The sequence below is a fragment of the Musca domestica genome, unplaced genomic scaffold (assembly GCF_030504385.1).
Source record: "Musca domestica strain aabys unplaced genomic scaffold, Musca_domestica.polishedcontigs.V.1.1 21, whole genome shotgun sequence".
Classification (NCBI taxonomy): Eukaryota; Metazoa; Arthropoda; class Insecta; order Diptera; family Muscidae; genus Musca; species Musca domestica.
The window spans coordinates 11,738,459-11,765,731 of NW_026712258.1; the positions used below are offsets into that span (position 1 = coordinate 11,738,459).

Here is a 27,273-nt window from a genome sequence, read left to right on the forward strand (position 1 = left end):
GGAATAAGGCTGGAATTCCGAAATTTGTTATTTAGGCCTTTGATGTTGTTAGTGGTTAAAATATAGAAGTGGTTTGAAAGGGCTGGAATCCCGATATTTGTTATTTAGGTGCCTGCTGTTGTCAGCAGCTAAAATATAGAGGTGTATTGGAAATGGGTCCTATATTTGTACGAAAGCTACTAAATCACACTAAATTTGGTATTGGGTGAAGTCATAAGGTCATTTGAAACTTGATTATGGAATGCGAAGATCGACAATCGTGCCTTGTTTTGTAGAAGATTGTGATCCCGTAATTTTAATTTTTTATATATTTAAAAAAATGCAACTCGCCATGGGTAAATATTAAGTGTGTCTGGTAACCCTATAGTTTGCAACAATTACACCTAAGTCTGTTTTTACACGGTCTTCTTCTACACGGTTTTGATATAACACGGTTTGAAAATTGAATATTTTTAATTTATTTACACGATTTTATTCCATTTAGCACGATTTGAAATTTTATGTACTTAAATTTTTTTTTGTCAAATTTAATTTTTGCGAAGTATGTTCATATCACAAACAAGTATTTATGAAAGAAAAAAGTCTTAAACCATCGATAGTATCGATAATTTGCGAACACTAGCTTAAAGATTTAAGTGAATTCCCCTTTAGCGCGTACAAACAATTTTTACTGGTCAAAGCAAATGTGAATAGCACTATGTGCATACAATAAAATTTACTGGTCAGAGCAATTGAAACGTGTTAATATTTTGTGAACTGTTAATGCAATAAGACGTGTTTGGTAAAGAAAAAAAAATAAAAATTCTTCTTTTTCACTAATTTTAATAGGTTTTAGAGATTAGGAACAAATCACCCATTTTTGTATAAGATCAATGTCTTTTTTACACGGTTTTTTTTTTTACACGGCTTCTTCTGGAACCAATCTACCGTGTAAAAACAGACTTAGGTGTATTGCAAATTGTTACTGGAAATTGTGTGGCAACACAAACGTTCTACAGTTCGAGAGAGACAATTTGACAGTTATTTTATTGAGAGTTTGCAAATTCTTCCTGGGCAAATTTCTTCTGGCAACTCTTCTTTTTCTCCTTCCGGCGATTTACATTTTTATACCCTTCACCATACATAGTATGTAGGGTATACTAATTTAGTCATTCCGTTTCTAGCTCATCGAAATAATAATTTTAGACATAACAAAGTGTATATATCCTTGATCAGCGTAAAATCCTAAGACGATCTGGCCGTCTGTTGTAATCACGCTATAGTCAAAAGAAATGAAGATCGGAAGCTAAAATTTTATATAGACCAGTCTTTTGTCTGCAGGCAGGTCAAGTTCGGAAAAGGACTTCACACAAGGAGTTCCTTCTTTACTTTACGCCCTGGAAGGATATTGTCTATATTTTTGTCTCATTTTCCATGGATTTGTCTAAAAATTGGTATTTTTTGGTCACAATTGGTTATAGCTCCGGTGGCGAAACATTGTATATATATGTCCTCGTTTTGGTATAGCCCCCATATACGGCACAACCCCGTTTCAGTATTTTGATGATTTTTTCCATTTTTTCACCGATTTGTCGGCCCAGCCGAAATCTCAAACCTATAGATTTAATGTTTCACAAAGAAGTCAAATCAACAAATTCTCATTCTGTTCCTACCACACCAAAATCAATCAACAAAGTTTGTCGGCTAAAAAGAAGAAAAAGAAAAAACAATTAATTATTTGTCTTCAATGAAACTGATACCTGACATTGATCGCATATTCAATAACCACTAAAACATAAAATACCACATTAATTATATCATCACAATAGGTTTATTATGATTATATGAAAATCTGACGTAAATGGGTCAGGTGAGAGAAAATGAATGGCACACAACTGCCTCATGTTTTGCAATGATGCTGCTGTTTTTTTTCTTTCATTTATGAGGAATTATCTTTGTGACTCTGAAGACGAAGAACATGGTTCTGAGAGACTACAAATCACACTTTAACACAAATTATGCCAAAACACACAATGTGAGAATCCAACAAAATACCAATCCATGGCAGATTTGCGTCTGTCTGCCAAGAATGACATGATGAGAGACTTTGCCCGCCTAATGTTGGTAGGTTAGCTGGCTGGTTGGTCAAGGTGTGAACGTTGCATGAATGCATTTTAAGGTTAACACAGTGATTAACATGTTAATTTAAGCATGGCGGTTTGTTTTGAACTAGCGGCTTTTAAAGAAAACGAAAAACAAAAATATTGAAAATGAAATGCATTTGGTGCTGCGGAAGTTTTGTTTTTTTTTTATTTTTTGTCTTCAAGCAAACGTTGGAAATCTAAGTTAATGCTTTACTAAGTGCAGCCACTAAACAAGTTAAAATGCATCAGGCTCCAGATGAGGGGTTAGCGTTTTTTTGGGATACATGCTGTTGTTATTGTTGTTGCAGCTTTGTGTTAATAAAATATGATCACAACATATCGAAGTGAGTGTTTGCAAACACGATGTTAACGTTACAGATTACAGGCATCATTTGATCAACTAGGTATACGGCGGCTATTGCATTTTACCTGGAGTCAAATGACATCCGACAACAACAAAACCCCCAAACCCATAAAGCTCTGGCATCAACAACATCTGTTGAAGTTACTCCCAACCAGACTCATATCATAAAATGCGCTTAAAACACTTCACAAAACCCAAGAAAGAAAGAAAAAACAATGTTTTGATAACTGTTAATAATGTCAGACATGATTTTCAAATATTTTTATATTAATTTTTTTCTTCTCCATTTTTTTTGGTTTGGATATTTCGCATATCGTTTTCCTTAGCATGTTGTTAACATGGCATGAAAACCCGTTTAGACACCATGCAACTGTAGCCACAAACGTTAAATGCAAACCAAAAATTGGTCACCGCCATCAACCAACCAACCGAACCTGAGGAGAAAAAAATTTAAATTTTTTCATTTGTAGTGCACAATTTAAATTGAACATCAGCCGTGGTTAGTAGCCAGCCATTTGGCCAACCTCAACGACAAAAAATCGCTCCGAATACAACACATAAAACACATTGCAAATACAACTCTTAAAAGATATGATTTCGGCAGTGAATGTTGCCCGGTTTGTCTGAACTTAGTTTTTAGTGTTTTTTTGTTTTATACGTTTATATAGTTGAGGCCCATTTCTTAATAATGGTCGCTCGATCGGTGGTCGGTAGTTATGTCGATCATTGTTACGTTCAATTACAATCTGCAATATGCGGTTAACAGAGTTTATTGTCTCCCTGTCTCCAGTTAGACAAGACGCACGACACACAACGCGCTACCAGCCGGCGTTGCACACATTCACACACGCACATACTTTGCGCGATATTCATAGTTTGTTTTGGACTTTGTCATTTGAGTGCAGATCATAAAACTTATATTCACATGGCTGATTTTTTTTCTGCACGACCGCATATTTTAAAATGGGTTTATATGTCTCGTTGTATTGAAATTGAGCAAGTGGTGGTGGTGACGGTGATTTTCCATCAGCTGTTCAATCTGAAAATCTGGTTATTTAATATCAGGTGTTTCCAAAAAAGAATGGTTGGTTATTGGTCAGCCAAGTTCAAGTTTAGAAATATTTTACATTAAGGGATTAATGTGAAAATTCTCAATCAACTTTATTACGAAAGGACGGAATGAATAAAATGTCCTGTTTTGAATGCTAACAAGAAAATTAATGATAAATAATAATAATAATAATAATAATAATAATAATAATAATAATAATAATAATAATAATAATAATAATAATAATAATAATAATAATAATAATAATAATGATAATAATAATAATAATAATAATAATAATAATAATAATAATAATAATAATAATAATAATAATAATAATAATAACAATAATAATAATAATAATAATGATAATAATAATAATAATAATAATAATAATAATAATAATAATAATAATAATAATAATAATAATAATAATAATAATAATAATAATAATAATAATAATAATAATAATAATAATAATAATAATAATAATAATAATAATAATAATAATAATAATAATAATAATAATAATAATAATAATAATAATAATAATAATAATAATAATAATAATAATAATAATAATAATAATAATAATAATATAATAATAATAATAATAATAATAATAATAATAATATAATAATAATAATAATAATAATAATAATAATAATAATAATAATAATAATAATAATAATAATAATAATAATAATAATAATAATAATAATAATAATAATAATAATAATAATAATAATAATAATAATAATAATAATAATAATAATAATATAATAATAATAATAATAATAATAATAATAATAATAATAATAATAGTAATAGTAATAATAATAGTAATAGTAAATAATAATAATAATAATAATAATAATAATAATAATAATAATAATAATAATAATAATAATAATAATAATAATAATAATAATAATAACAATAATAATAATAATAATAATAATAATAATAATAATAATAATAATAATAATAATAATAAATGAATAAATAAATAAAGTTTGGACAAATGTGACATTTTAAAATTTGCTAAACAGTTGTTAAAGCTTTCTTCTATTTAGATTAATTCATTGCTAAAATACTTTTAACAGCGAGAATAGTCTACGGTCTGAATTCGTCTTCTGTGTGACATTACTAAATAGGCCTTGTGTGATCATGCATTTTTCCTTTTTAACGTTCTCTAACAAAAGACAATAATACTACCTTACTCTCTGAGAAATACTTGCTGGACAATTCTTGGACAAGAAAAAAAGCTGTAAGTTCGGCCGTGTCGAACTTTGAATACGCTTCACAATTTGAAAAGAATTTCAGAATTTTCAAAAAAAAAAAATCCGTTAACAATGCTATTACAATATTAAAAATACCCAATGAAGTCGTTATATTAGGGTCTATACGATGACGGGGAGCTGCATAGGCAACAATTGGTACTACGCTGTAGCATCTATTACGAACTTCAAATGCCAAATTTGAAACAATTCCGGTGAATAATGTCGCTGAAATCATCAAAATAGCGAATATCTGGAGGCTATACTAAGGCGAGGACCTACAAAAACAATTTTCTTTCATTGGCTGTGGTATCTATTACGAACTTCAAATGCCAAATTTGAAACAATTCCGATGAATAATGTCGCTAAACTCATCAAAATACCGAATATCGGGAGGTACTGTTATATGGGGGCTTTACGAATCGTGGACTTACATGGCCCATTTCAGTATCAAAAGTCCTGCAGACATAATATGTATTTGAGCAAAATTTTATCAGTCTACTTCATTTTGTTCGGAAGCTAGAGTAATTTCCACACACGGACATATGGATAGACGGACGGACATCGCTAAATCGATATAGAATTTTATATATACCCTCCATACTATGGTGAAGAGTATAAAAATAATCACACAGACCCAATATTGGAAAAATCCAGGAGGGAAATAACAGGTATAGCCCAAGAGCAAAGGTGGTTATTTACATAAAAAATACAAGATTTCATCCCACTTTCCACAAAACCACGGTCAATTCTGTGACTTCTATAGCAATTTTAAATTTCAAGATAATTATTGCCAAAATAACATAGGTCGGTCTCAGAATTTGCTTTTAAAATTTTTCGGTACAAATTTAGGTATTTTAATAATTAATACATCAACCTTGTGGCCCAGTCTTTTACAAACGTTGGGCAAGTGGCTGATATAGGCTCAGTGTATATCTAGAAAATAGGCCGAAGTATGCCCTATAGGCGATCTAAATCAAATCACAATCAGCTCAGACCAGGATTGTTTTAATTTTCGCGGCGATGTTAAAGTGTAGCATTCCTCGTTTTATGTGTTGCAATTGATATTTTAGTGGAATCAGCATTCAGGACCCAGTTTTCAATTTAAAACCAATAACATTTAACTTCCATCGAATATTGGGCGTCATTATTTGATATACACATTTTGCAAATTGAAGCTCCTTTTTGAAAAAGGGTTAAACCATGGTAGAATTACAAGGTAACCCTTTCACGCCAGCTGGTATCAATTTGATATGTCAAAAAAATTGTTGTAATTTGAATTCGCCATAGAGAAACATTACCAAAATTCACACTTCAAACAGTAACAATAAATAAACTTAGAATACTCTCAGCCAAATGACTACATCGGATATATACCTTTTGATACGGTCAAAATGTGCCTCATCGAAATAAAGGTTTTTGACTCTAGATCTTTTGGATGAGTCGGTTGGGCGACGTCCGTCAGACCGTCTATTTGTATTTTCATTATTTAAGGCCACATTTGAAGATATAGAAGTTACAAAAGATGGAGTTTCAGAGCTTTCATGTGGTAATTGCTTTAAAACTGGAAGCATAATTTTGAAAATTCCCGTGAAATAATTTAGCGCAAATGATTCTGCATATTTTCAAAGGCGAACGTAGCATTTTTATAAAATCCAATTTGAAATAGAAACAAAGAGTGTAATATTCTGCATTTTTATGATGCCAATGTTCAGATTGTTTATTTAACTAATCTTAAATTAAAGACATATGGACGGTCAGAGATTTTTTATATCATAAAATTCTTCCGACTTGAATTCTTAAAGACATTAAATAAACAATTCGATTCATTTGAAAAACAATAATTTTGAGAAATTAATGATTACTCTCATGAAATAGTTCTTTAAAATTCAACAATGTCGGACTCGGAAATATTCTTTAGAATCTACGATTTAACGCCGGAAGATTTTTTTTAAGATTCATGATATGTGGCTCGGACATTTTCTTTAAATCCCTGAAACTATTTCAAAATCCACAATTTAAGAACTGCAAATATTTAAAAATCCAGGCTATGATATTGTGAAGAACTCTAGATTCTTTTAAATTTCTCGAGTTGGGTCTTGAAAATATCCGCTATTGTTCACATCGCACAAAAAGTTCATACAAATCCACAATCCACATTTTTGATGGGTTGATGATTTCTTGCCTTATTTTGAGTTCTCCGAATTCTTTTTGAATTTGTTCCAACTGAGGTTATCATTCCACGCGGTATTCACCCCAATATTTATATACCATTTGCTTTTATCGAGTTCTCTTATATCGAGGGCCGGCCTAAACTGTACGAGTCACAGCAACATAACATTTCCCTGCAAAATTTAATAGAAATTGAAAAATAAACCAAAATTTTCAATGTTTCAAAATTAAATGTTCTGATTGGTGCAGAACAATTTGCCTCAAATTTTATATGTCAAGTAAATTCGCCTAGCTTACAATTTTGACATATCAAGTTCGAACAAAAGTTGCTTTGTTGTAATTTTCGCCTATGTTGCTACCTGGTATTTCTACCATGGGTTAAACTGAATATCTTCTTTATAATTTTAATAAAGAAGATATTCATATTTCAATTTAGTATTTTCGCAATTTAATCTAACCACATTTCTCAGGTCCAAGTTTTCAATGCAAAACTAATGACATTTAACTTTAATCGAATATTTAACTATTGGGCGGCATTATTTGATTGATATTTTTAAACACACCGAAGAGAACTTTTTTAAAGTTCCACCGACTGGAGACCAAAGCGCATCTTATTTTGTATTTTCGAACTGTTAACTTCGTATTTTGGCCATTCAATCTTAAAAAATTTCTCAGGTCCCAGTTTTCAATGCAAAACGAATGACAATTAACTATTATAAAATATTAAACTATTGGGCGCCATTATTGGATTGATATGTTTTAGCACACTGAAGAGTCCCTATTTTGAAGTACCACTGAATTGAATATCTTCTTTACATCGGCTGAGGACCAAAGCGCATTAAATTTTGCATTTTCGAACTGTTAATTTAGTATTTTGGAAATTTAATCTAACCCAACTTTTCTCCCTTTTTCTTACAGCAATACTACAACGTTCTACTGTGGATGTGGGGCGTATTAAAGTTCAAGGCGTTGCCACTTGCCTGTATTTATGCATGGATCCATGCGGTGCTGTGTATGGCTCGGTAAGTACACAGTGTCTTTATTTAAATATATATACATAAATATGTATAAAATTAAATCCCATAATTTAGATAGAATTAATTTGATTTGGTTCAAAACTAATTTTAACCAATAAAAATAACTGTAGATTTTGATTTAATTTGTTTTATATCTCAAAAAAAAAAAACAATGTTCACATAATTCCCTTTGATGTTAAAAAGCCACATCAGATGCACCGAATATTCCCACTCATATTGCATATTGGAAAAAAAAGATCTCGAAACAGAAATAAACTGTCATCTTCATTAGCCTTTTAAAATTCCTATTGTCAATCAAATGCATCCAAAAACCTATTAAAGCTAAGATCTTTGAATATTTCTTTAAAAAAAGAAAAACAACACACATTTGTTAGAGATTAACCATACAACTTAATTAAAAAACAATTGCCCGGATGAGGAAAACGAGGTCGAAATCTTATCGCGACCACCAAAAAATTGTTTTGTTTTGAATTTTTTTGGGAAGAGAGCAAACAAATTGAAACACGTTAGATAACACGCTGAACAAATGAAGGCTAACGCCGTGTGGCGCCACTGGGCCACTTTGTTGCATCCATCGGCAGGCAGGCAGGCAGATACAATACAATAAAATTCTTATTAATTTAGGAACAGGTCTTAATCAGAATATGATTGTCGTCGTCAATTGTGTGTGTATTTTGGGCTTGGGAAAGGTTATGAATAACCAGGCAGGCCTTTAAAAGCTATGACCACAAAATGGACAAATATTTTCATAATGCATTTAGGGACTCCGGCTCTCCACAGAGACACGTCACACCACAATTGGTTTGAAATAATTTTGACGCCTGTCTGGTCTTTGTTTTCAAAATATGTATGTACCACACCATTCAAAGGTTAAGCGTTTAAGCAAAAGCCCTATCACCTTGACAGGATAATGGCGATAGTGATGGTGGCATGGGTTCTACTATTGAATTAGTTTGTGTTCCTATCGACCAGAACTAAATGAGTGAATGACGGCCATGGTGGTATAACATTAATTATGTATTCTTATTTTCAATGGTAATTGCTGAGATTGTTCCAAATATTTATGTATGTATGGTTGTAGGTTGTGCAACGTTGTGTGAGGTATTGGAAAGGCATCACCCGACAAGAGAAAGGGTAAAGATAAACCATGGGCGGTCTATTGTGGCCATTTATGTGGTTCTCAGAATATCCCTCATAATAGCGCTGTGACACATGTTGAAAATTTATGAAGACCTTGCAGCGGCTTTTAGTTCAATATTAATTAACAACACACAACAAAATCAATGGAAAGCAATAAAACCCTTATCGTTTAAAAACAGAAAACATTAAGGTTTACACAGTCCCACTTGAAGATGAAGAATATTAATTGGCGCCTTTTTTGGCATTTTTTCAATTTCGTTGTGTGCCAATATTTGGGGGGAATCATAACAAGTGTTTCTCAAGTTACTCTCTCTCTCTCGCTCATAACGTGAAACAATTTTTGTCAATGTAAAGTAATCGTAACAAGGGGTTTTCTATAGAGCGGCAACACAAGGGACACTTAACACTTAGGTTGCTCTCTTTCTCTCTCTCTCTCACTCACAACAGGAGACAATTTTTGTCAATGTAAAGTATTTGTTTTTCCTAAAACACAATGCGGCGGCGGCGTCTAACCCCCCTTGCTCGGCATGCAATTGACATGGGTAAGGGTAAAACGGCCTTTGAATCCAAGCCGACATCAATGGCATTACTTATCATCACTCTGCAATTTCTAGCCACTCCAAAAACAAAAGGGAAATCTTTCACAAGGACACCATTTGTAGCAAACAGCGAAACCATTGATTTTTGTAATGGTCATTTGGGTTTCAAGGATACTTTAGTTAGTGTGTGTAATTATTGTTTAACAAATACACCACTTAAGGGTGGTTATACCTCGCGTGTAAAATGATCATATTTTCACTTGAAAATGGACAATTTATTGCCCAAAAATGTCTTTTGTTCCATTGCCTTTCACTTTTGTTTTGGGATGTCGTTTGGTATGACTTTTTGGATTACCTAAAAAAATTGTTTCTTTTTTTGGAATAGATACTAAGTTAACCTCAATCACTGTTTATGAACAAAAGAATATTTTATATATTTATTATGTTATTTATAAGCCATTTAATATTATTTAGGATTTAGTGCGGCGGTAAAATATGATCACTTATTTATGTTGCGGTTTTTTTTAACAAATGAGTCTTTTTCACACCATTTTTATTGAAAATTGCAGCTGCCGAGTATTTTTTTTTTTTTTGGATAACAATGGTCTATATTTTATTCATTGTGGAATCAGGGTTACACAGGCTAATCTTGTGCTGCTTTGGGATGTAGAGTTGTTAAATATGTGGTTAATTCAAATTAATTAGCGTTAGCTTTTTCAATTCAAAAATAATACTCAGTAAAGGCTCTATCAGACGATATGGTTTTTTGCATAAACAAGGTGAAGTAAAAAAACTGCAACAAAGTCAAACGCCATAATTTTTACATATTTTTTTTTTTTCTTTGTAAATTTTATTGAATGAAAGCAAAAATGTCGGAAATAGCATCAAATTTTAGAATTAGTTTAGTTTTGTTCGAATTGTTCGCCTTTGGCACGAAATATGGCCTTCAAACGGCCAATGAAACCGCCACACGCTGCCTGAATGTTGCTCTGCGGTATTTTGGCCTATTCCCGGCGGAGCGCTTACTTGAGGTGATCGACACTTTGGTATTTTTTAGTGTCAACTTTGCTCTCTAAAATACTCCGGACACAATAGTCCAACGGATTGGTATCCGAAGATTTTGGTGGCCATTGTGCTCAGGAAATGAAGCGGGGGTCTATTTCTAGTCTATTTTCTTTTTGTTGCGGTGTAAATTCTTGCACTTTTTGCAATTTCAATTAATTTACTCCGAGCTCATTTTTACTTTTTAGAGTTTTTTTTACAAAAGAAAAAAAACTTCTTACTCTATCAGAAAGAAGCTGTTGTACAATTCTCGTCTATAAAATGCTTGCAGCATTACTTCGTAGGTGACTTCTTCAGAGGTGAAGTCTCTGATTTTAACGAGGCCTTTATCATGTATTTCCATGTTCTTTCCTGATATTATCTATTAACAGCATTACGTGAATCTCTACCTCCTTCTGCTCTATTTCTGTCACTATATCCTTTATGCATGTGTGTGATCCTCTCAAATGGTAGCCATTTATCCTTCATAAAAAAAAAACAAAATCTAATCCGACTCATTATCATAGAATCTTTTCATATCTAAGACGCCATCGTGTAACAAAACAATTGAGCGAACGAAAACAGCATGATCGAGGTAACATCGATGATGTCAAAATAGGTGTGAGCAGCCAATAAACTACTATTTATGTGACATTTGTGACAGGTGTACACAGGGCAGTGAGAGATCGACGTAAACAATGAGAGCGGCAAAACTGCCATTGTAGAAAGAAATGCCCATGTCAATTGTTGCACAAGCAGCAGTCGTGTTAAAAGAGATTTTCTGTTAAGATAATATGCCGTCAGCTTGAGAGACATGAAAGCAAATCGCCGCTCCACAATAGACATGGTACAATAAAATGAGTGAAGTGTTTTTCTGATTTTTATAATGTTATGCGGGGTTTACAAAAGACAGGATAGTAGGGTTCATGTTTTAATTGTCAAAATACCTGAAAGTTGTCTATGTGACGTAAGCGTCCCGAAAAGTGCAAAAACAATAATGAAATCGTCGATTATGTGCAATTATACCCTCGGCCATATGGCTACAGAGGGTTTATATCATTTGATACGACCAAAACGTGTCTCATCTAAATAACGGTTTTAGACCCTATTTCTCTTTTAGGTTAAATCCGTTTCAGGATATTTGGAGTCGATCTACCGATGTTCGCCCGCCTGTCTGTCTGGCTTACTGTTGCGCAAGCAGTATCCGATTTGGTCCAAACTTGGTACATCGTAATATTATTATCAAACTTAGATCGACTTCGGAGATGGGCAATATCGGCTCACTCCTTCTGGTACCTCCCCTACAAAAGGTTCGACATTTTCAAAGAAAATATTTTACTGCACAGAATGAGGAAGGATATTCTGATTATGCTCCAACTTTGCAAATCCTAACATTTGCATCAGTGCTACGTCAGGTGCAAAAATGGACAGTATAGGTTCCACTCCTTGTGGTACCTCCCCCACAGAGGATAAAGGTTTTTAATATCCATAAACTCTTTTAAAATGTCATATAAGCGTCCGATTATTTCCAAATTACACACATCACAATATTTTTATTAACCCAAGACCTGGTGTTAAGATCGAATATATCGGTCCACTCCTTCTTGTACCTCTCTCACAATGGGTCAAAATTTTGAATATCCATGAAGCTCATAAAATGCGAAATTAATATCCGATTCCATTCAGAATTGACATATCTAAATATTTCTATCAACACAAGATCTGTTATAAAGATGATAGAGATCGGACCATTGCTTCTGGTATCTCCCCCTACAAAGGGTCAAATTTTTGAATAACCAAAACGATTATAAAATACGAAATAAGCATCCGGTTCTCTTCATATTTCACAAATCTCATTATTTGTTCTAGCACAAGATCTGCTGTGAAGATGGAATATATCGGTCCACTCCCTGTGGTACCTCCCCCATAAAAGGGTCAAAATTTGGAATATCCATGAAGCACATAAAACGCAAAATTAACATCTGATCCCATTCCGACTTGGTACATCTTATCTGTAGGTAGATGGTATGGATCGAACCATTCCTTCTGGTACCTCCACCACAAAGGATCAAAATTTTGAATAACCAAGAGATTATAAAATCTGGAAAAAGGATCCGGTTCTCTTCAAATTTCACACATCTCATTACTTCTACTAAAGATGGTAGAGATTGGACCATTTCTTCTGGTACCTCTCCCACATAGGGTTCCAGATTTTGAAAAAAGTCTCAAAGAAAGAAAGAAACTTTCTTCAAATTTCACACATACACACACTTTTGGCAACACAAGATATGTAGTGAAGACCTGTGAACCCCTTCTGGTACCTCACCCATAAAGGGTGACAATTTTCAATACTTTTATCTTTCATAAATTTCTCTCAACCAGAAACCTGAGACGAAATGGAATTTACGATTTCGCATAAAATTGGATATAAATGTTAGATTTTTGCGGAATTTTGCCCACACCAATATTTATACCTTGTGAAATGTGAAAATGGAATACCTCGGCCGACTATACCTATTACCTTATTCACATTTCAATTTTTTCTCAAAATAATCATATATCTCTTATAAAGGTAGGAAGTAGCCGATAAAGTCCTAACTATGTCATATTTGTTTAGGTCCGATACGTAATGGACTATATTGGTCCATTTCTTCAAAACCTATTCCATAGAGGGTAACAATTTGAATAATTATACCAAAATCCAAAAATATTTAAATAATCGAAAATTGGCCGAGGGTATACATCTGGCGGCAATACCTACTGATGTTTTTGAACTTTTTATCCAGTTTTAAGTTTAAATCGAAAGAGCCCAGAATTCATTTTTTTTTCGTCTTCCACGCCTCGACCATTTTATATTCCCGAACTAAACACACAGAGTATTTTTCCTCAAGGGTATCATCGGAAATACCCTGAATCATCACAAAATGCAATTTTTGTTTTTTGTTTCTCTGTCTACAGTTTCTATTGTTGTGATCCAACTTTCAAGTTCATTGCAATTCAAAAAATCACAAACAATTAACAACATTGAACCAATTTCTTTGACAGTCAATTAAAATTGTTGTTACGTCTCGGCAGAACAAACGGTCGCCAGACACTATTTGCCACAAAGTTATTTCACCTCAAAGCAATAAAAAACCAAACCTGCAAAAAAAAGAAATAAAAACTCATTTTTAGGCAGGGGCGCTATACCTAGAAATAGGTTTTCCTAATTTCAGCGTCATGACTCAAGTATTATGGAAGAAATATTGCGCTCCAACATTACCAGAAAATCTAATTAAACTCATTTCAAAAAAAAAAATTCATGTAATTCTTGCAATACAACAACACAAACATATTTTGAAATGCTCGGTTTCACATTAAAATGTGTGTAAAAATTTCAGTTTGCCGAGCTGTCATAATGGTCCCTTGCCACATTTTAAACATAACCAAAAAAAAAAAAACTCGAAGTGAACGGCTGACAGAAGAACAATTTTGTAGAGAACATTAACAACCTAATCTGAAACGACGAAGAGAAAATAAAGTTGCACATAAATTTACATTCTTGGAAATTAAAATAGTTTTGCTAAATATAATGTCAGTTGTTGGCTGGCTGGCAGGCTGGCTTAGTGTTTGGGGAAGAGCATCGGGGCGATTAGATTAGAGATTCTGGGCCATTTGCCTAGCATTTGGCTTTGGTTTCTTTCTCCAGCCGCATTGCATAGTTTATGAACAATAAAGTTGTCAACATTGATTTGACATATAAAACTGTCAGCAAAATATTTCACGTACTGGAATTGCCTTCAACTTTGGCGTTGTACTCCCCAAAGAATGCAGAAGGCTGCTTGCCATATGTACCACCCATGGCAAAGAGGGAGAACAAATCTTACATTGTTTTTTTCGGTGTTTTTGGTTTGTAACAGTGTCACATCTTACCCTAAATGTGTCGCATTAAGTACCATGGCTGTCATGCCAGTCTAGTTTGTCTCCGCGGTCTATTTTTAAATTGAAAATAATTTTCCAGTTTGTTTTTCCAGGGTGGTGTTGGTGGTTTTGGTCGTTTCATCCACGCAGAAGTTCTTGATTACTTTTGTTGTTCTTGTTCGGATTCCTTCATAATTTGCGCTGTAAACTGCAACTAATTTTTGTGGCAGCCAAGCGTTAAATTAAAAAATTGGTTTCTCTATAAAAACTTCAGTTTGTATTTCCATGCGTAGGATAATTTAATTCAAATAGTTCCCTGGAGTATGATTTCCATCAGATGTCATTTGTCGGAATTTTGTGAGTATGTGTGTGCACGTTGTTGACGGACAGATGAGGAGAGATTTGACTTGAATTCTCTGCAAAGCTGGGAAATGAGGGGCGGAGAGAAAGTTTTTTTTTGGCAATTTCAGATAAATGTTTAATTAGCACAGATATGGAACGTAACCTCTTTATTGACATTTGTTTAATTTGTTATGGTTTGCCTCGTGAAATTGTCAAAGTTGTTTAAGGGGGGCGTTTTCACATTAAATTGGACATTTGTGAAGTCATACATATAGTGTGGTACATGGACGAAACATAAAAAAACTGCAACCAAATTCAGACTACTGTCATTTCTAAGCCAATTGCCCAACAGCTGTTAAAATTATTCCAGTGACAGCTCATTATTTTGGTGAGAATTTTTCAGAAAAAAAGTTATTCGTGATGGAATTCAAGCGTGATAGTGCGATTTCTTTATATTTGGCTGGAAAACCACAAGTGGCTATCGTTAAGGCACTCCTGCATTTAAATGTGAATAAATCTTTTGTGTCTCGTACCATCGCTCGGTACCGCGATAAAGGAAGTGGACGGAAGAAAACAGCAACATCAGCAGAAATGGTTCAAAAATAAAGAAGCGACTTAGTGGATGAAAAAAATGGCTCGTGAACTGAACATATCGCAATATTCCATTCGGCAAATATTGAAAAATGAGTTCGAGGTAAAGCCATTGAAATTCCAAATAGTGCAAGAACTTACACCGCAAAAGAAAGAAAATAGACTCAAAAGAGCTAAAGAGTTGCTTCGCTTGGCCGAAAGTGGTGAACTGCCGAATTTGGTTTTCTCCAATGTCAAGCAGTTTGTAAACAAAAAAAAAACGATCGTGTTTACTTGAAAAAGAGGTCAGTTGAAAATGTGCCCCTTCGGTTGGCCACCAGAACTCGAGCGCCGGACATGGTGATGGTGTGGGCCGCCATAACAGCCGATGATCGCTCTTCGCTCGTAAATGCCGAATATTATCGCGAAAATATTATTAAGGCCTTGGGCACGCAAACATTTTGGCCCCAGATCTTGGACATTCTAACAGGACTCAGCACCATCGCACACAGCACGCGCCATCCAAGAATGGTTTTAAAATGAGGTTCCTTGCTTCATTTTCAGCGCACAATTGCCACCAAAATCTCCGGATACCAATCCGATGGACTATTGTGTCTGAAGTATTTTGGAAAGCAAGGTTGGCACTAAAAAAATACCAAAGTGTCGATCACCTCAAGCAAGCGTTTCACCGGGAATGGGCCAAAATACCGCAGATCAACATTCGGGCAGCGTGTGACGGTTTCATTGGCCGTTTGAAGGCCACAATTCGTGCCAAAGGTGATCAATTCGAACAAATCTGAACTTATTCTAAAATTTGATGATATTTCCGACAGTTTTTGCTTTCATTCAATAAAATTAAAAAAAATGTAAAAATTGTGGCGTTTGCAGTTTTTTATCTCACCCTGTAGTGCAATTATTTCGTGTGATCGGGATCCCAATATATTAATACTTGAATGCTAAGGAAGCTTCGACTACGAAAAACCAATGTGCGTACGGATGTTGCTATCGTCAAAATGGCAAAATCTGATCCTTTCATGTCATCAAATCAATGAATCTTTCAACTTGGAAATATCGAGCAGGCTTGTCAGAAAAAAAAAAAAATACTCCAAACCATTAAAAAATAAATCCGACTTAAATCTTATAGAGAACCCGTGGCACATTGTCAAAAAAACGTCAATGACCTCTGGGCAGCAGCACAGCAAATTTTGTATGCCATACCTATAGTAATATGCAAAAACTCGTAGAAAGCATGAGTCGCAGATGCAAAGCTGTTATAAAAAATAAGGGTCGTGGCACCAAAAACTAACGGTAGAATAAGTCTGCATTCCAAAACCTATATATTTTCTATGTAAAACATGAACTTCGGTTCTATTTCTAAATTTGCCCTTTTAAGTGGCCAGTTCTTTTTGGGGGTGTAGAACTTTAAAAGAAGATTTTTTCCCTTTCGATTAATGAATTATTAAAAAGTTTGTACACCATCGAAATAAACAAGTCATTAATCTAAATAATTACGATATGTTCTGATTTTTAGTTATTTAATTCGATCTTTATTCAAAATTATTTCAAATACGAGTTTAATAAAATTGAGCTCGAGACCTCGAGAAATAACTACGAATTCTATGAATAAAACGAAATTTTAGTCATTTATGTGTCCATGGCTGTATTCCAGTGTCTTGTGCTGCAAAAAAAAAAAAAACTTCTTTGCTTTAGCAATTTAGACCAACTTAATATTATTTTATTTTTCCACTGACTTCCCGTTTTTCTTTTCCGTTTTGGTCAACATAACAAATGTGTGTCACATTTCATTCAGCAGATCGTAAAAACTATTTTGTTTTGTTTTTTTTATCATAAACATAAATGAGTAAGCCCATTAAGATATGACTCTTTTTGGCATATTTTACGAGATTCTTGTCAAATTTTATCGTAATATTTCTCCACACCAAATATTTGTTTTTTTTTTCAATGGAAAAACCAAAACAAACAGCTTTATTTTGTTTATGCCAAAAACAAAAACTGGCGATTACAGTTATCGGATAATATTATCTAGCTAATGTTTAATATCTGTTGCATTGAAATGCAAATAGGAAAAAAAAAACAATAAATTGAATAGAAAAAAAGCGCAACAACAAAACAAAAGTTGGTACTTAAAACTAGGAAAATGCAGGCAGCAAAATTATTGGGCAATTAGCCAATTGAGAAGTGCAGTTTGTTTGGCTGTTTTCGAATGATGGTGGTATGATTTTTACTCGCTGCCTCGCTGCGCTCACAACAACCAGAAGCCAAAATCACATTATTCGAAAATAGATGCTATCGCTCAAATGATTTGTTCGAAAAAGAAAACAAAACCGTTTTGCATATAACAATTGACATACTTAGATGTTATTTTATCTGACCAAGGGTCAATTTTCAAAAGAAGTTGGACAACGATTGCTTGAAGAGGAAGAAGAAAAAAGCGAGGCTTTAAGCTGTCCAGTAGATTCCATTGGGTTTTGTTGATATTTCCTGCATATGCTTAAAAGGAAACTAACATTTTTCTAGAGTTATCCCGGATCTGGAAAAAACAAAGTAAGCTTGACAATAAAGAAATAACATTTGGCAATCCTTTTCAAATCCAGATAAATTTCTATGTGAAATCATTGGCAACTCTTCTTCTTTTTTAATGTGAGAATTAATCAGCTGTTTTAGGTTATGTGGTAAATGCTTATAGATTTTTACAGGGATGATCTGTCTGTTTACTTTTTACAGCTTTCTTAAAAAAGAAAATACTCTACCTTAATCTACAAAATGGAATTGTTCTAGTCTGGTTACTTTTCCATAAGGATGGTCTAGCCTTATGGAAAAGTAACTAGATAGGCCTATTTTATAGTTCAACAACATTTATAAACCAAATTTACATTGTTAAGGGTTTAATTTACATTCGAATCCAATAACATTGCACGATTGAGTGGTCTTCGACGTACGCAATATTCGCCAATGTCATCAGGAATATTTGGCAAGGTTAATCGATTTGTCGTATGATATTTATTTTAAGATCAAACGAAAGATGTTCTATTAAAATACAATATGTTTACAGCAGGTGTTCGCATGGGCAAAGTGTTGCCAACACATCAGCTGATAATCACTCAAATAGTTACCAACTGCGTAAACTTTTACTTTTTGTGTTTTGGTTTCGAAAATTAAAAATTTTCAATTTCTTCAGACAAATTTTAAAATAAACCAGAATAATTTATTATTTCTCATCTCTTAGTCTGTCATATTGTCAATATAAGCAACATTCGCATAATCTAACTCAAATTTTTGTCACATCAGCATTGGTTAGTCAATTAACAGAATCGATAGATTTTTTGTTTATTTATTTGTTTAGTTTACTTTGACGCCTGCTGCGTTTTGGTAGGGAGTGTGAAATTTTGCCAAAATATATATATTCTCTTTGATTGTTGTTTTTATTTTTTTCGTGAACGAATGATGTGACATGCGACGACAGAATTGGTTCATTCAAAACAATACCAATCTATATTTACTTCCTTCCCCCTATTTGTCGTCGTCTATGCTGGTGTTTGGTGTTATTGCAAAAAAGACATCAACCGCAACATACTCTCTAATGAGTTTCTAAAAATATATTTCGATTTCAACATTCCTTCAGTTTGAAATTAAGGTGAATTTATTATTTTTTTTAAGATTTAGTTGGTTTGCATTTTAAATGAAGGAAGAATTACCGTCAAACAGTTAGAAAAATGTTAAAGCACGTTTACATACCAGTCCTTGTCTGGGTTAACCCTGATTATTGACCAGTCACAATGAATTTGTCCATGGAAAACATATGCTATGTTTATTGTGAATGGTCAATGATCACGGTTAACCCGGGTAAATATTTTGCCTGTAAACGTGCTATAACCTTGATTTTGTCAACAACCGACTTTAACGGCGACGCACGCCTAATTGAATACAGAGTATAGAGAATATTCTTGTCATTTCCTGTAATGAAAGCTAATCTCGATTGCCTCAAAGATTCCATGTTGGAAGAATACAGGATGTTGCATCGGCACATCTGCTGGAACTACGAATCAACTTTCAAACCACATTTGGAATTGAAATTTTTAAATGAAAAATTATTCAAATTTCTTAAAATTGTTTAAAAATTCCATTATAACAACCTGCGAGTAGCGTCGCTGTTTTTATGCAGACAAATTTGACACAGTGAATTATAGAAAATACAGAGCTTTATATGTGTTCTTGAAATGAGTTTACCTTTTTTTAATTCTACAGTTGGTAAAAACGTAAAAAAGAAAAACGTAAAACTCTCTGAGAGAAACACAAATGCAACAACCTAGAAAGTGTGGGAATGGAAAACTAGTAAAAATGTCAAAACCATATGACAATCCTTAAAAAGCAGCATATCTTCAAATAACAAGTTGGCAGGCCAGCTAAAATTTTGAACTCGGCAGAATTTGTTCAGAAATAAGTTTGTATAGAAATCCTCATTTGAGGAAATATTTTTTATGTTTTCTCTTAAATGTTCTGATGGTAAAATTAAGATGGTAAAGGTAAAAAAATGTAAACATATGATTTTACCTTTATAATTCTACTATGAATCTTCCAGAAAAAAGAGATAGTGGTTCAATTTGTTATAAGGGAACTGTTTTATTCCGGAAATACGGGTAGCCAATATGTCAAAACTAGGTGGCAACCATCCAAAGACAATATAAAAGGCAATAAGCAGATGGCAACTATAATGGCATAATAAAGCAGCTATCAGTGGATAAGGGTTTTACATGTGTTCTATCAATTTTAGTATCCATTTGTATTTCCGTGTATATATCAAAATTTCCATTTTACATATGACTCATAATTTTTGCTATCACACACTTACATATGTTCTTTTTATTTCTTTTGCTTACACTGCGATTATATTGCATTTTCAAACAAATATAATTTTATATATATATATTCACACAAACAAAACCTTCGATTAAGTTATATTTTTCCGCTGAAAATAGGGCTCGCTGTGATCGAGAAAGTACGTATGTACCATGGTAGAAATATACAGGTAGCCACATCGATACATTTTGGAAATTTATAATTTTGAACGATAAATTATTCAATTTTTAAAGCATTTTTGAAAAAAAAGGCATATCATAGCAACCTCCGATTGGTGTCATATAAAAAAACTTGGAAACAAAATAGGTATTTTTCGAAAAAAAAAAAAATGTGACATATCAGTGTTCCCAAGCGTTGTTGCATCTACCTGTATTCTTCTACCATGGTATATACCTTACTCATGTATTTCACAACTTAAATGTCTTCCATGTATGCAACTTCCATGTTTGAAGAACATATTGTGTTATAGTCCCTTAAGGTGTTACTCCAATCAGATTAAATATCAACATTTATTTTCTTTATATTTCGTCATGGCGCAATAACAAGGTGTTCATGTAAATTTAAAAAACCAGATGAAATGTCAAATTTTTGGTTTACAATTTTTGGCTTCTTGTTTATTTTTTTTTTGTTCTGTGATTTCAATCACAATAATACATTTTGACATAGCATTTGGTAGTCGGCAGATTTGGCAGGGGGACCTTATATTTGGGCCATGATAATTCGTATTGCGATTCCATTCACAATAAGTTTTTGACAACTAATCTAGATAATCAGCTGCGGTAAATGCCGTACTTATTAATTACGCCATGTTGGCAACCCTGTTACTATTTTACAAGACCAAATTTAATGAAAGAGAACGAGATGTTTATGTCTTGCTCTTCATTTCGTCAGCATGATTTACTAGTTGTTCTTCATGTATGGAGCCGGCGACCTAATAAAAAAGTGGTTCAAATAGCTCAATTTAGTGCTACATTGCAGGTTCTGGAACCCAACTCAAAATTTTTCAAATTTAGCAAAACCAGTAAATGCTTGTAGGTTTTGGAACAGATCTATAAGATCATATAAAGAACATGTGAATCACCCTGTTATTTTAACACTCAATTAGAACCATTAATATAGAGGTGTGTCGGGTGTCAAAATTCAAGGGAAAGCATATATATATATATATATATAAACTGAACATGTAATTTACAAATATATCTTTTAGATCCTTTTTATTAGTCACTTTCAAACATATTCATATTAATTTTTAAGTAAATTACTAACCCATCCACCCATCACTTCATTTTTTGCTTAGTAGAACCTTTGTTGTGTCCCATTTTCTTTTCTTTTTTTAATTTTTTTGTTTAGCACTAAACAAAAAAACAATTAAAAAATAACCAAATAACTTACTATAGTTTCTCGTTACAGAAAGAGTTCACCGACGACTGTGTCTTCAATGAAAACATGGAACAACACAACTACAACACCTATTCGTCCACCTACAACTCGAATTCAAGGCGAAAATACTATTTGGCATTGAATCGCCATGGCGAACCGAGAAAACTGCAAATACCACCCACCCGTTCGCTGGGCAAACTGGCGACCTATACGAATGCCATTACCGAAGCGGTGCCGCAAGAGCGTGTCGAACAGCTGATTGCAAAGAATTTCGGGGCGAATCGCATCAAGCATGGCATACGTCAACTCTGTGATACTGGCAAACCATTGATCGAACTGATCGATAGTAAAAACTTTAAAGCACATCCGAAGTGCAATCCAAACAGTAGTAGTAGTAGTAGTAGCAATAGCAATAGTAATAGCAATAACAATAGTCATAACACAGCTAGCAGTAATAAAAATAGTAAACATAATTTAAATAGCAGTAGTCATAGTCTAGGCAATAGCAATAGTGGCCAATTATTGAACAACGTTCCTGCTGCCAATGATAAAACTAAATTAAGCAATAGCTCTAGTTCAAGTGGTAGAAATAGTAATAGCAACAACAGCAACAACAAACCAGAAACAAATCAGCGCAATAGCAGTAGTAGTAATAGCAGTAGCAGTAGTAAAAACAATAGCCACAGTAGTATTAGCAATAGTCAAAATAATGGCCATATTAGCAATAGCAGTAGTAATAGTAATAGCAAAACAACAACAGCAACGACGACAGCAACAACAAATGGTAGTAATTCGAAAGGCAGAGGGAAGAAGCTGCGCAAGTGTCGTCCACATGAAAATGAGGAGGAACACAATTGCCAGCGTAGGCCACAGGCATTGCAGAAGCAAGGCAAACAGAAACGGTGCAGGGAACTAATGCTGAAACAACAACAGGAGGGTATCACAGACATCGTATTGCCGCCCATGTGCAAAAAGAAGGGCCCCAAGAAACAGGGTGCCAAGAACAAGCGTCCTGCCGGCGAGGGTCGTAACAAGAATGGCCTGGGCACCGATGGCTTGGGTCCCAACAACAGAAGAGGGAAAAAGCTAAGTGGAGGCCTGGGCAGTGGCGGTGCTGTGCCGGCAACGGGTGGTGGTCGTCAGGCCGCCAAACAAAATGGTGGTAATGGCGGCAATGGCGCTGGTGGTGCAGGCGCCGGTGGCCAAAAGAAGAAACAAAAGAATCCCAAACGGGGTGGAGGAACGGCTGGCGGCACCGGTGTCAATGGCAAAAATAAAAAGCAACAAAAAACTACCACAACGACAACCGAAAGAACCTCTACAAGCCCCTCTACCTCAACGCTTGAGTCAAGCTTTTGGGAAACCTCATCCCTGATGCCGTCATCGACTCTCTTCGACACATACGATCCACATGCCGAGAGTACAAGTGATCGTGGCGATCGTGAGCAACGCAACGTAAGATACTCCAATTCCATGGAGGAGTCCATGGAAGTGTCCTCAGAAGACACCTCAGCGGCCGCTGAGGACAATGAGAACGAAGACGACGATGATGGCTACACTGGTGATGGCGAGGAAGATGCCAGCTATGAAGATGATTCATTTGTTTCGAGCAGCAGCAGCAGTCTCACGCCTCATGCTGAGGCAGACATAGCAAATCCCCCCATAGCGGGGGGCGCTGATGATTTCCTGTATTACGACACCCTTGATGTGTGAGTGTAACTTCCTCCTTATTATTATTACCACCTACTTACTACATACATATGTATACACAATTAATTTATAATAAAAATTTCCTCATATTATTTAGTTATTTTTATTTTATTTTTTCGTTTTGTTTATATTTATCTAATACTTAATTCGTAAAGTAATTTATTTATTTTATAATTAAAACAAAAAAACAACAACCACAAAAAAATTGAATTAGATTTCATTTCTACTTTTAATTTGTATGAATTTGGCTTTAAAAAAATATCGTTCGTTCCTAATTTTCTTTTTTCGTTAATTGTTAACATTTTTACGGTTTGTCAAAATTTTAGCATTTTTCGTTTATTTTGTAGATTTTTTGTTTTTAATTTTCCAATCCATTTATTATTTTCTTCAAAATCAGAGTTGCATTTTCAATTCGATTTTTTTAACCAGGTTTTTAAGGAATTTGTCAAAAAGCAAGAGAAAGGAAGAGAAAAAAAAACAAAACTGATTTGTTGTGTAAATAATTGTTAATCTTATGCAATCAAATATTCTCAAAAATAAGAAAAGAGAGTGTACAAAGTTGAATATATAAATAGAAATTTAAGAATCAAAACAAAAAAAGAATTGTATGTATGTTTAAGACGATGCAATACATATTCTCTGTACTGTGTGTATAATTGTTAATAAGGCATTTAAAAAAAATATATATATACCGAAAACAAATGAAACAAAATATACAAAAAACATATATATCTGTGTACATTTTGCAAGAAGAAGAAGCCATACATGTTCCATTCACATACATACATACATACCTACACTAATACCATGTCACATGCACACAACGACTACACCTTCCCTCCATTATCATAATCCATGCTCGTTTCCTCTATTCACACAATCCGTTATCCCATCTAACTGAATCCCAAAGCACACAAATTAAACGGGTTAATGGTCCACGGTCCAATGAGAACACCGCCAACCGGGTATAACCTAGGTGTACATCTACATCTATTCTGCTTGCCAATATTCATAGCATTGCCTTGCCTTTGTCATGTTTTTCAAAATATCTGCTACGTTTACATGTAAGCCCTCTTAGCGAAATAATTGATCCAAGGTGCTCTCAATGTGTTTTTATGTGTGTAAAAAAAGATTTTATGACCCCAAACGTCCAGAAAGCTGTTCACCTTGGAGAGAGGATGGGAAACTTACCTGAAATTTCCTGGATGCCGATAGCAATCTGCAGTCTCCCCAACATAATTTCCAAGAATGCCGGAGTAAAAGGTTACGTTTACGTTACGTATAAAATATGGTATTTCCTCATGGTACAATAATAGAGGTAGATGCATCAACACTTGGGAACATTTATACGTCAAAAGTTTTAAAATGTTTTTGTTTTTTAAAAAATTAGATTTTTATAAGTTTTCTTATACGACAACAATCGGAGGTTGTAATGATATGTAATAATTTTTCATTCAAAACTTTCAATTTCAAATATTGTTTTGACAGTTCATTGTCCCAGCATTTGTGTCGGTGCGACTATCTCAATTCTTCTACCATGTATTTCCTCTAGTGTGACGTGTAATCGCTCGACTTACATGTAATCGCTCGACGGTGATGCCATAGACAAATAAAGGTATAGACCACGGTAGAAGAATACGGGTTGATGCATCAACGCTTGGGAGCATTGATGTGTCAAAAAAAAAAAAAATAAATAAATAAAATATTAATAAATGTATTTTCAACTATAATATAAGTTATTATAATTCGCGTTTTTCAAAAATTTTTACAAATTTAATAAATTTTTTATTTAAAATTTCCAATTTCAAAATTAGTTTGACAGTTCATTGTCCCAGCAGATGCGTCGATGCGTCTATCTCTATTCTTCTACCATATATTTCCTTTAGTGTGACGCTACGTTTACATCCGATCCCTCAACGGAGATGTCATAAACAAATAAAGCTATAGATTAAACAGTTATAATATTAACCCCTTTCAGCAGATGTCACGACATATCTAGATAATCTAAACGTATTATAAGTCAATTGTTTTCAATTGATAAATATTTGGAGATTAAAAAAAATAGTCGGTATTTCATGCATTGAGAGAATTGAGAAAAATAACTTGAGCTCTCTCACACCATCAACAGATTACAGATGAAACAACTTTTTAGTCTATACCTTTATTTGTCTATGGTTATACTTGATCTATTTTGATCCAATTGACATATATTTTTTAAACGTCAAATTAATCAGGATAAGGCTAAGGCGTGGCTTAACTAAACTATAGGTACGTTTAGACTTATTACAGCGAGAGGATTTCAACTTTCAATTCCCTGGCGTATGTGTCAAGTGATACATAAAAGTGATTCCATAAAATTGACAAACAAAGTGGAAATCACTCAACGTGTGAACATAGTATAAAATCTTACATTTATATCTTAAGCTGAGGGTACGGTAGAAGAATATAGGTAGAAGCATCAACGCTTGGGAACATTGATATGTCAAAAATTTTAAAATGTTTTATGAAAAATAAGTGGATTTTTTCTTCTACCATGGGTGAGAGTACATAAGCAGCTTGGCATCATGGCTAGGCATATTAATGTCAAATTATAATGGAGAACGACGGTAGAATTTAAATGCGGCTCTGGCATTCCTTTATAATGTGTCACAAAATATGCCAGGCGAAGACTTCAAGCTGCTTATGTAGTCTCACATTTAATCCTCTCCAAATTTTGTTCAATTTTGATTTGTGAACATAGTAATAAACCTTATAAATCTATCTTAAATCACTTGGAATTTTGATTAAATTTGATTTTTGAAACCCCACGGCAATGACCATGAGATTACAACATAAAAGTGGTGCCAATTCAAGAATAAATATATGTATAATTTTTAAAATAAATATTTCCAAAAAATACAGTTATTAGAAGTATTATTTTTAATATACTTTCTTTACTTTTAAAAAACAAAATTATAAATATAAAATACAGCAAACTTTCATAAATAAATTGATACACACAAAAACTGGCATAATCTTTTTTATCTTGAATTTGGCAGCACTTTTATTGATGTGTAGTTTTCATAGCGCATTTACATTCGAATTTTCGTTTAAGATTACGCGGATTTATTTACCCGGTTTAGGTTCAAAGTCTATGCTATCAAATTTCCGAAAAAAAAATTGGAGATGTTATGCAAGGAAATGCTTAGCTAACGATCGGTAGAACAATAGGAACGTATAAAGAATTTTATTATTTTAGGTTATAGCAGCTTTTTTGGTATATAAATGTTGTTTTTTAATAAAAAAAACTAAATTGGAATTGAATAGAATACATGCTACACTTTCATTGAATTGGCAGCAGTTTAGAGAAAAAAATTAGGACACGTTTACATCAAATAGGTTTTACTAAAACTCGTAGCATTTTCACACAAATTCAATAAAATTGCAAAGTTTTATCGAAACTCATTTGATGTAAATCCAGCCTTTAATCTATATCTCATCTAAAAATGTATATGGAATATTATTGGTTTTTCTTTTGTTTCTAACCTAAAAAAAATATACAATTCAAGTTATTTGTTTTGAAACTCGAATCTGTTAGAGCTCGAAATTTGCAAATTAATTTATAATACTTATATAAACTCCTCCAGATTTTCCCTAACCTACAATTTTCCCTTCCAAGTCCAAACCTTAAACGTAAATATATTCCTTAGCACAAAATACACACGTTCATGTTTTAGCATCACCTACTACACAACTTGCAAAGTATT

The 27,273-nt window shown here is 33.5% G+C and overlaps 1 protein-coding gene across 1 annotated transcript in view; it reads left to right on the forward strand.

Moving 5' to 3' along the window:
* The window catches only part of LOC101891896 (uncharacterized protein DDB_G0284459-like), a 182,025-nt gene that overhangs the window by 149,010 nt on the left and 5,742 nt on the right, over window positions 1-27,273 (forward strand). The window contains exons 3-4 of the mRNA XM_059122734.1: window positions 7,909-8,012; window positions 21,848-23,526. Coding sequence (XP_058978717.1) covers window positions 7,909-8,012; window positions 21,848-23,526 — 1,783 coding nt within the window. The remainder of the gene's footprint in view (window positions 1-7,908; window positions 8,013-21,847; window positions 23,527-27,273) is intronic.